Source organism: Bidens hawaiensis, unplaced genomic scaffold (genome assembly GCF_021521415.1).
Source record: "Bidens hawaiensis isolate Kalapana, Puna unplaced genomic scaffold, B.hawaiensis_p1.1 tig00001179_1, whole genome shotgun sequence".
NCBI classification, from domain to species: Eukaryota; Viridiplantae; Streptophyta; class Magnoliopsida; order Asterales; family Asteraceae; genus Bidens; species Bidens hawaiensis.
Window position 1 is genome coordinate 2286583 of NW_027491068.1, and position 11053 is coordinate 2297635.

General features: G+C 34.3%; 1 protein-coding gene across 1 annotated transcript; it reads right to left on the minus strand.

Annotated features, from left to right (window-relative positions):
* Positions 1–904: 904 nt before the first annotated feature.
* LOC143562624 (ABC transporter I family member 19-like) lies at positions 905–3971 on the minus strand. The gene is made up of 6 exons (XM_077050377.1): positions 3777–3971; positions 2675–2835; positions 2518–2569; positions 2312–2448; positions 2100–2186; positions 905–1355 (listed from the first exon to the last, which is right to left on the minus strand). The coding sequence occupies exons 1-6, from the start codon at positions 3922–3924 to the stop codon at positions 1068–1070; spliced, it is 873 nt and encodes a 290-aa protein (XP_076906492.1). The 5' UTR covers positions 3925–3971; the 3' UTR covers positions 905–1067.
* Between the last annotated feature and the right edge of the window lie 7082 nt (positions 3972–11053).

Below are 11053 nucleotides of genomic sequence, written 5' to 3' on the forward strand. Positions count from 1 at the left end.
GTGCGTTAACCTCCCCCCAATATATATATATATATATAGTTATAAGTTTTCCTAAACCTTAAATTCCTAAAACATTCCAACTCTCTATTTCTCAGCCGACACCACTCACGAACATTCCCTCTCCGGCTTTTGTTTCACTAAACAAGTTGTCAAATGTGTTTCTAAATAACTCTTATCGTGTATTATCGTGTATACCAGGTAGTAACATGTTCGTGTTCGTGTTCGTGTTTGGGATACAGATAAACGATAAGTTTTCGTGTCTACACAATTCCTGTTCGTGTCTTATCGTGTACGGATATACACGATATGTCAGCCCTAATTGTTTATACTGACTTCATTACAAAATCAACTTCAAATAAAAAATTGTAATAACATATAAACATGTGTAGCTTTTGTTGTAATGTGACGCATAGCTTTTTTCACCGACTCTCTTTTACTTATTATAGATGTCAAACACCACATAGTACATGCATATTATAAGTTTCTTAACTCAAGATTGATTAGGTAATGAAATGTTTGTGTTGAGAATTATGATACACTCTTTTTAACTTATTTATTATTTATCATATAAATTAATGGGAATACAATACACAGTAGATTTCAATATATTTAAAATTTATTTTATTTAAAAAAAATGATATTTATAGTCTTTTGTCTAAATGCACATGTCTGTATAACTGAGAAACAACCTCAAAAACTTTATAGTTGTATTGGACAAGCTCGTAATCGTGAACGTAACAAATAAATCGGAACCCATTTTGAGCACTAGTAACGGGTCACTTAATCGAACCATCAAACGAATCTTTTCAAATCGATTAACATCATTAATTATCATCAAAACATGACGATACATAAATAATCAAAGCAAGAATGCAATATAAGTCCCAACCCAACCCAACCCAACCCAACCAGTAACCACAAGTACCTATAATTGAATCCTAATGCCCTTTAAAGACAAAAAGAAACAACTTTACAAGTACAGAACAAATGATTGACAAACAAAAACTCATTTTTAGTTTGTAAAAAGTTATAAATTGGCAACTTCGAGTATATAATATTATTATTAATCATCTGTAGTATGCCATGTGCCGTGATGATCTGAAAGGCGAAGAATCAAATGGGCTCGTTTTAGGGATTAAAGTTGAAGGATTAACAGGTTTCTTTTTAGGATTTTTGGTCTCGGAACGAAGCCAGGACTCGACCACTGATAGTAAGTTGCAGGAGCTTTTCATTTCAGGAAGATCTGCTAACTTTTCGTATCTTTTTAACTCCCCGTCTTGTATGTAAGCCAAATCTGTTGCCCATGACTCTAGACCATCAAATATATGTGTTGCATATACGATTGTAGCTCCTCTCTGTTACGTTTGTGAAATTTTTATTTAGTAATGTTTTTTTTTAAAAAAAAAATGAGTTGATCAGGCTATTTTTGTAACTAATGGGTCAAACGGGTTAAGGTAAAATATTTGACTATGAAGAATAGGAGTCAAATGGGTTGAAAGTGTATTCAAATGCATAAAACTTCCGAATCTTTTTACTAAAAAGGTTGGATTTTTATTGATAAAACATAGTTTTTTGCAGTAATTTTAACATATTAAAAAAATGACCCATCCTGCAATGACCCAAACACGTTTTAATCCGTCACTAAGGGTGTAAACGAGCCAAGCAGCTTGTGAGCCACTTGACATTAGCTCGCTAAAAGCTCAAATTGAGCCTAGCTTAAACGAGCTTAAGCCTAAAATTGAGCCTATACGAGGCTACTTATTATATTATTTTAATTTGATATATAATATACATTTGAATAATAATAATAACTATTATATCTAGAAAATGATAAAGAAAAACTAAAATAATATATATCATGTTATATATAAAAATTATAATTATATATAGATATAAAAAATACTCATAAAATGTATATAATTTTTATTAATATATAATAAACGAGCCGAGCCTGAGCTTGAAAAACTACTCACGAGCCGAGCTCGAGCTCTCGTAAGTTAAACAAACCGAACTCGAGCCTAGACAAGCTCGGTTCGGTTTGTTTACAAGTTACAACCCTATATTTGACAAGTGAAATCATATAAGTATATAACCCATACTTGCTCACATTCCTCCTTGAAAAACTCTAATAAATCCATCCTTGCAACTACATCCAGGTCAACCGTCACCTCATCTAACAAAAGAACCTGAACCAGAAAGACTTCCTTAATATTTTCTAAAAAAATTGTACTAAATCTGGAATAAATGAACTAACAAAGCTATGCTTTTGTATTTGCATGTTCAAGGTAAATAATAAAAGGCAATAACTAACCTGGAAAGGATGAAGGAGGCCTAAGCATATTTGCACTCTGCGTCTTTGCCCATCAGAAACTTTATGCATCCGCCATTGTAGATCAATATCCAAAAGCTCAACCAACTTCTCTCTTCTGACCGGGTCAACACCTTCAACTGCACCAAAACATAGAATAAAAACATGTATAAACATAAGGTATTAAATAACCATACGCCACAACTCACCTCCAAATATCATATGTTCTGCAGAGAAGTCTCCTTGTAGTGGTACTTCTCCCTGAATTTATTTAAAACAACAATAACTTACAAAGTGGAGACTAGAACGAAAATTGTACAATGATTTGAGACACTTATATTGTAACACTAAGGTTAAGGAACTTACAGCTGAACCAACAGTTTTGGTCCATGATCCACCTAAGTAGGACAAATCACCACTGCAAACCAAATGTGTGTCATGAAAAGATGAACAATCCAGCACCCGCACAACGTCTCTCCCTCCAACCATATGTTTTCCAGCCAAAATCTTCAGCAAAGTAGTTTTCCCTGAAAAGATTCATGGCAAGATTGCTTTTTAATTTAAAATACTAAGATACTTATACAGATCAATGTAAAATACATATAAATGAACCACAAAAAGGAAGCAAGTATGATGATCATGATAATATTACTAGTTTGATGAAGAACATGTCGAATATTACAAGGGAAATTACCAAAACAGACATGTTGACTAAATATTTTTAGCCTACAACTCCAAAGACATCTCCATTTAAAGTTTTGAACCAATCATCTCACACCAACTAAGCTCAGTCGGTCTTCACCGGCCCTTTTGCACCGAAATTTATAAAAAAGTACGATGGGACCCACCTTCTGACCAACCAGGGGTTGACACACATCACCAACGTAGGCTAAGTTTAGCCTACGAATCTGCTTAGTTAGCCATCTGTGCCACATCAGCTTACAATATAAAAGACACATCGGCTTCTCTCCACTTCGCCGGCTAAAAGGAGAAAAGACAGCTAAGCCGGTGTGTATTTGTAGCGTACAAGATAATGTGGCATAAACGGCTAACTAAGTGAACTTGTAGGCTAAATCATTCTAACCTGCTTGTGACACGTGTCAACTCCCGGTTCGTCAAAAGGTGGGTCCCATCATACACCTGTTAATTTAAATGCAAAAAAGGTCCGGCTAAGGCTTAGTCGTCTTAGCCAACCAGTCCGATGTGGCGCAACCTAATTGGTCAGTCTAGTTGGGGTCATGTGTATAAAGGTGTAGGCTACAAATCACCCCTATAAAATTGGGTCGAACAATGTCTAATTTGGTAATTTTTCCCTTATCACAATGGCAAGGTCAAAATAATATTCCTGATCAATTACATTTTCTGCTTAATGTTTAAATTGAAATATAATACTTAGGCACAGACATATAACCTAATCATAGATATGTTAATGATTTAATTTTGCTACGAATATTAATTAATAAATTACCAGATCCGTTGGCGCCAACAAGAAGACAACGAGATCTTGGGGAAATCTTGAGACTAAAATTGACAAACAGAGGGTTGTCACCGCTGTATCCAAATTGCATAGCATTTACTTTGATACTGCTGCTGCTGCTGTTTGATTCCGGATCCATTTTTCGATTGATTAGTCAATTCTGTGTTGGGACGCGGTTAGTATTTGTACCTTTGTGTGGGTTTGGTTTTATATCGGGGTTTTGGGTGACGTGAATGGGGTTTTGTTTGATTGTGGTTTGACCACGTCTGCAATGTTTGTTGTCGCTTACGAACACAGTCGAGACTATTGTGGCGGTTGGTGGTCGCTTTTAATCAATGAAACATTGTGGGCATGTTCTTTTCAACGTTAGGCGGGGCTCTAAAAATTGTTTTATTGACACACCAAGTTATTGACGACACATGTAGAAATATAGAAATCGTCAATTAAAAATATATATATTTTTTTATAAACTATATTTGTTATTTTGTTTGTAAATTTATATTGCTTATCCAAAATATGTAGCTTAATTCAATCTCTACTTTTCACTTTTGATAAAGCAATATATGGTTGACCTTAAGTAAAAACGAGTCTCTCGTATATATTCTTCCAACTCTTGCCAGAGATTTGCTTTGAGTTGTTATAATTATATCGCACTTATCTATTGTATCACAAATCTCACCAACGACTAACGCTGCAACTTTATAAGTTTTTGCCAGGTTGTAAGTCATTGCATCTTTTTTCCTATTACAATAATGCACAACTTTAAATTCATACCGTGATTGTTTTTAAAAAAACCCTTTACCATCCGGTATCCTTGTACAACATTGTCTTCAACTAATTCATTATTTCTTTATTTAATATTCCAAACTTGATTACGAGTCGTTGCGTAAGAAAATGGTTATGTGGTAAAAGTAATTTAATTAAATTACTTATAATTTAGATTGTTCATTAAAATTTTAAAATAATAAATGATGTTTTAAAAATCCACCTTGAGTTGTGACCATTATGATATGTAATACGCAAATTCAACACTTAAGATGAATCATGTTATAATCTTCCATCATGTTATTTATACTCTAATAAACTTATATCAACTCAGTTGTAGTGCAATTAGTTTTTATTTATCATTGTAGCAGAAGATGACTAGATACAATTTAACATTTATAAGTTAATTAACCTACAATGAGGTTAATTATGTCATTTAATTATGGTTGCAAAAATAAAATAGAAAATATTTGAGGATTTGTTGTTAAGTTGAATAAATATATAGTTCCGTGTATAATAAGTAGTATATCTGTCGTATTTCTTAAATATTTTCTATCATTTGCAAACTAGCTTTTAGAGCATTGTCATTCAACCCATCAAATTTTGTGATAAATGTTTTTATAACTTAGAGAGTGGTTTATGGTCTTGTGAGTGAAAGAGAGAGAAAATGCATTGAGTTTTCTGTATATTTGAAAAGTTTCTGTAACACCCTATAAATTTTTTAATAATTATTAAAAGTGGTTGTGAGTGACAGATAAAATATATTGATAAATGTATAAAAAATATTATTTAATTAAAACTGAGAGAGAAAATGTAGTAATTTTTATTGTAATTTTGGATTTGAAGATATGGGATTTGATGTGAATGCTCTTATACCTTTTTTTTTGTTTTTTTTTTGTTTTTTAAGCTATTGGGACTCAATCTCTCACTATTTGAAAAGAACAAAGGCCTATCTAACAAGCTAATACTATTATCATTATACCACAAACTCTTTTAGTTTGAAAACCCGAGTCAACCTTATACCCAAATAATGGCGAAACTTGGATTTTGATACAGGTGGTGCCGAAAATTGTTTTTAATTTCATGTATTTCTACCACCCCTATTTTGAATATGCCAAAATTGAAACAGAAAGCACCCGGCGGGATTTCCAAATCAAAACAAGCTTATTACTCGCAACTTCATCCGCCTGTACCCATCATGAAACAACCCCAACAGCAGTTTGGCTTGACAATGATTCGAGAAGCTTATGTTGACCGACTGGACCCTAATTCAGACTTCAACCACTCACCCCACGAACCACATGCACCCTCTTCTTGAAACACTTGGGCCAATTGATCTCGAGTAAAGTAGTAGCTTGAAAACTTATACTTAGTTGTAATAATTGTGATTAGCTTCTCGAGTATCCTTGTATTTTCGAGTATACTACTTTCATTATTTTCACTTAGTTTATTTCTCTAACCATTAATTAAAGCGAGTACACTTTTTTCTCGAGTATACTTGATAACGAGCAAACTCGGTTCAATAGCTTGCTCGAGCAGACTTTGTGTTTGAAATTTGAAAAGGTTTTTGGCAGTATTCTTGCACAAAATGAGAAAATGCATTTAAAACTAACTTTCAAACCCAAAGGGAATAGTATAAAAGGGGGACATAGAAAATTTTCAATCACTTTTCCCACTTTTCACTATTATATTCACTCTGCTTGTGCCCTAGACATTGAACCGTTGCTCTAACAATCGCTCTAATTATTATCTTTCTTTGCAATTCCGACTTGATAAGCTTTAAGTTAATGATTTCCGACACTCACTAACTGGGTTTAGGACTTTAATTTGCAATTTTCCTAATGTCTCTGTTTGATGTGTAGGTTTACAATTGTCGAAGAACAAGTTCATAAAGACTATCTTTTCAACTTTTCTTCTTCGATTATTGTTACATGCATGTTCAAATATCTATTCAAATGACTAATCTTTATTTTTGAATGTGTCTGTTTGCGACTGTGCAAAAAAACGGCGTATAAATTTGAGCCTAAGCATAATATGTGTGCTTATGATAAATTGGTTGAATTGGTCAAATCTCAGATTTTCCCTCACAGAAAACCCCATTCTTTACAGAAATAATCATACTGATTTCTGGGGTTCTGCTCAATACGTTGATGATGAAAACGGGCAACAGATTGAGGCCAAAGTTCTTGGACAAGAAATTGGAATAACTGAGCACACAATCCGAACGAGATTACAGCTGAATGATGACTTTGCTGAATAGTTGTCATATTCTCAACAAAGATTACCGTAAATCTTTCAGGAAACAATGGGTTATCAAGGGAACATAAATAGAGGCCAATTTCAAAAGGGCATGTTTCCTTTAATTAGGGGTGAGCAACTTAACCGTTATAATCGTTTAACCGAATCATAACCGACTTAACTGAACCGATTTTAACAGATAACTGACATAACCGGTGGGTCGGTTTAATGAAATTTTAAAACCGTCAAATACGGGTCGGTTTTGGTTAAAATTAATTCCAAAACTGCCATAACCGAACCGACCCATTTATTTAACCAATAATATGCTTGAGATTAACTTCCACCAAGCATGTTGTTGGATTATATCATTTTTTATGTTTTTGGTTTAACGATTTTTATCAAATTAAGTTGAATTTCATTGTTGGATTATATAATGTCATTCTTTTTTTTGAATATTTGGTATTAATATTAACGATTATATACATTGTTAGAATATGTCAGGTTGTATTTTATAATAATTGGTACCAAACTTTTAATCTAAATTACATTTTTTGGTTACGGTTAACCGACCCATAGCCGACTCGCCATAACCTACAAAACCGATTAGCCATATCCGCCATAACGGGTCGGTTATGGTTATGGTTATCCGTTAACCGACATATCGGTTATGGTTATGGGTTTGGCTTAAAACCGCCCCAAACTGACCCATGCACACCCCTACCGTCAATATACATATTTCTCATCCACCATGTGATTCAAAGCTTATCTTTGAGAAGAGGGACGTGGACACTTTTAAGTAGAGAGCTAGCTACTGCAAAAGTGGCTATTGTTTACAATTAAACTTTTAACTTTTCAAGGATGATTTTTGAAGGCTAGGTTATTGATTCAAGGAGAAGGGAGAATGATAAATTTTTGATGTACCCACGATTTCTCCAGATTATTTTTAATGGGTTACTTCAAAATTTATCAACTACTGGTGTCACTCATGTTCTATAAGACTCAAATGTAGGAGAATTAGTAGGTTGGTTTCCACAAGTCAATTTAATCAGAAAGTTGAATTTGATGTGTTGCCTTGGTTGTTGAATGACAATGTTCAAATAATGGAGGATCCTGCTTCACCAGAACCATATATGAGAAGTGATGAGAATAGCAAAGATGATGATTCAGATGAAGAAGGTGATGATGATAAAAATGATGATGATGCACCTGGTGATAAAATGAATGTGAATGACAATGTGGCTGATGTGCAAGCACATTTGAATAAAGAGGTGGCTCATGATGAAGTGCTTGAACAAGGAATCCATCAAATGAATTACATTACACCACTAAACTCCCACGATCATATACATGTACATGAGCCATATATTCTTTCACCACCATACTCACCATTACATGACCAAATCCATAAACCTTACATACATGTGCCATTCATTAATCCACTTTCTGAACCTACAAATGATGAACCTTACATTTCTGAATATCTTAAAGCATCCCAAGTCAACCAACCATAATCTCCCATCCAATCCCTATCCAACTCACAAGACTTTGAACAAACTGATCATTCCTCACCTCCATCATCTCCAAACCAAACCCAAACCTTACTAATCCAAACCCAAAACCCAAAACCAATTACCACACTAACACTCTCCAATTATCCAAAGCCCTGACCATCCAATCCAATCCCCAATTTCCCCAAACTCTGAACCTGGACCATTCAACCTTTTAATACCCCAATCACCATCCAAATCTCCTCACCTTTAACCATAAAATTTGATCTTTTAATGGAAAACTCACAGTTGAAGACCAGAAACAAAGAACTAGAAGAAGCATTATCTAAGGTATTACAAGAAACTCAAACCCTAAAATCACAAAACGCTGAGATTGAGAAGACCTCAGATGCAACAAAACATGGGGAGAATATTCATGGTAGTGCAGAAAATGAGACTGAAAATTCATTGAAGATGATTATTATGATGTATGTGGAAAGTGAAGAAGAGGGTAAGAAATCAAATGCTTTGAATTTAATTTAAAATCAATATAGCAATTTTGATGAAGAGGTTGTGATTGAGAATGATGTTCTGGAGAATATTGAAGAAGAAGTTATGGAGGATGATGTGATTATGGAAGATGTTCCAGATCATGAAATTCTTTATGGTGATTTTGATGATGTAGAAACCTTGATTATAAATGAAGTGGAAGGTGATCAAGATGTAAGGCCCCGTTCCCTGTGCCCTACATTGGACGTTGGATTTACTCATTAACACAGTTCTAAATATCAAAGTTAATTAAATCTTTTCGCGGAATTATAAACTTCAAACATATATTACAAAATCATTCAAATCTTTCCAAATTGAACATCCTTCGTCTTTCAAATTAAACATAAAACATAATGACATCATAACATTATCCTTGAGATGCCAGTATCTTCGTTCCAATGCCATGTGTCCTTATTCAAGCGAGCTGCCTCAACCTATTCACCTGCGTGCATACTAAAAGTCAGCTACGCTGAGTGAGTTCTAGTTAATCAAGCAACATACATTACATTCACATACTTACATAAATACGTATCCGAAGATACATATTTTCATCTTTCCTTACACACTTACATACTTTCATTCATACATATATGTTTTAAAGAGCATTTCGCTCTATAACCTTTGTAGATATTAATAGGGTCTGATCCCTACATTCGCATATATTATTAGGGTCTGTTCCCTACATTCGCATATATAATTAGGGTCTGTTATTTACATTCGCAGATATTATTAGGGTCTGTTCCCTATATTCGCAGATATTATGAGGGTATGTTCCCTTTTGTAACCCTACATTCCAACAATCCCATAACCATACACACCTTTATATTATAATCATACTTTCGTACATACTCATTTCATTACGTACTTTCATACATACATACATACATACATACATACATACATACATACATACATACATACATACATACATACATACATACATACATATCTCATACTAGGCATACTTCACATTACTTTCTCTTGGAGATACGTGCAATATCCTAATATCGTTCATGCACCGACAATCATTCATTCATAACATTCATACATACTATCACATCAATCATCATAGCAAACACTTACCATTTAAGGTAAGCGTATTAACATTCACATTGAGTATGCACATACCCTGAAAACATAACAAGGAAGTGGGGCTAGAAACTCACCTGAGTTCGGTTCCTTTCCGAATCAATGGTAACTCCTCTCTTTAACCGGGCGCGGCTAACTGTACAACAATTACATGCATCAATTAACTACTTCTAACTATATCATACTTCTAAGTTATGGTAACCCCTAGCTACGGGGTTCGGGGGCAGCGACCCTCGCAGCGGGGTCTAGGGGTGGCAGCCCCTAGCAGGGTTTAAGGGGCAGAGCCCCTGGCTAGGGTCGAGCTGCCAAGTCAGCTTGGAAAAATTTTATTTCCATTAAAGGTCCTTTACTAAAATTTCATCAAAACCAATTCTCATTAAATATTTAAGAGATAATTTATTCTGGGTAAGCACTATTCGCTATCCCATTCTTTATGACGAATGGTTCCATTTGTTATAACGAATGGCTTGTTTTGAGGCGAATGAGCGCATAACGAATGACTTAGGCCATTCGTGCTTCCTATAAGACGAATGAGAGACTCATTCGTTACAAGAACACATGAATGCATCTATAACGAATGGTCCCATTCACTGTCTCCTCGTGGCGAATGTATGGATAACAAATGACGAATGCCATTCGTTAATTCTGCAAGACGAATGAGAGGTTCATTCATTATAAAGATACGCGAATGTATCTTATTCGCTATGCCCGCTTAACGAATGATCATCCATTTTTTTACCATAATGAATGAATATATGGAATTATCCATTCGTTGACTCAATGGTCAAAGTCAAAATCGTCAAGAACAATATCAGTCAACAGACACCAGATTTCAATTAACCTTCAAATCTTGATGAAATAACACGAAATCGGTATCATTGAACTCGTATACCCATCGCCTACAAACCCTAATCCTCCAAACATCCAAACATCGTGTTTAAATGGTACGTTTGATTAATACATATAATCAGTTCTTTATACCATCGATTAACCCATCAAACTTTAACTAATTACACCCCTTGAACAAAAAGACCCCAAACTCAAATGATCATATCCTTGATAAGTATGAATCTGCTTTGAAAGAAAAATTACATGATCACATGTTATATGAGATGATTGATAAAGAGGTGGTAAGTCACA

Excerpts from the sequence above, each read along its gene's own strand:
- LOC143562624 (XM_077050377.1), bottom strand. The coding sequence starts at position 3,924 with ATGGATCCGGAATCAAACAGCAGCAGCAGCAGTATCAAAGTAAATGCT. Across the intron at positions 2,187-2,311 it reads GCCTCCTTCATCCTTTCCAG|GTTCTTTTGTTAGATGAGGT; the intron begins GTTAGTTATTGC and ends TTTCTGGTTCAG. Across the intron at positions 1,356-2,099 it reads TCAAGGAGGAATGTGAGCAA|AGAGGAGCTACAATCGTATA; the intron begins GTATGGGTTATA and ends CAAACGTAACAG.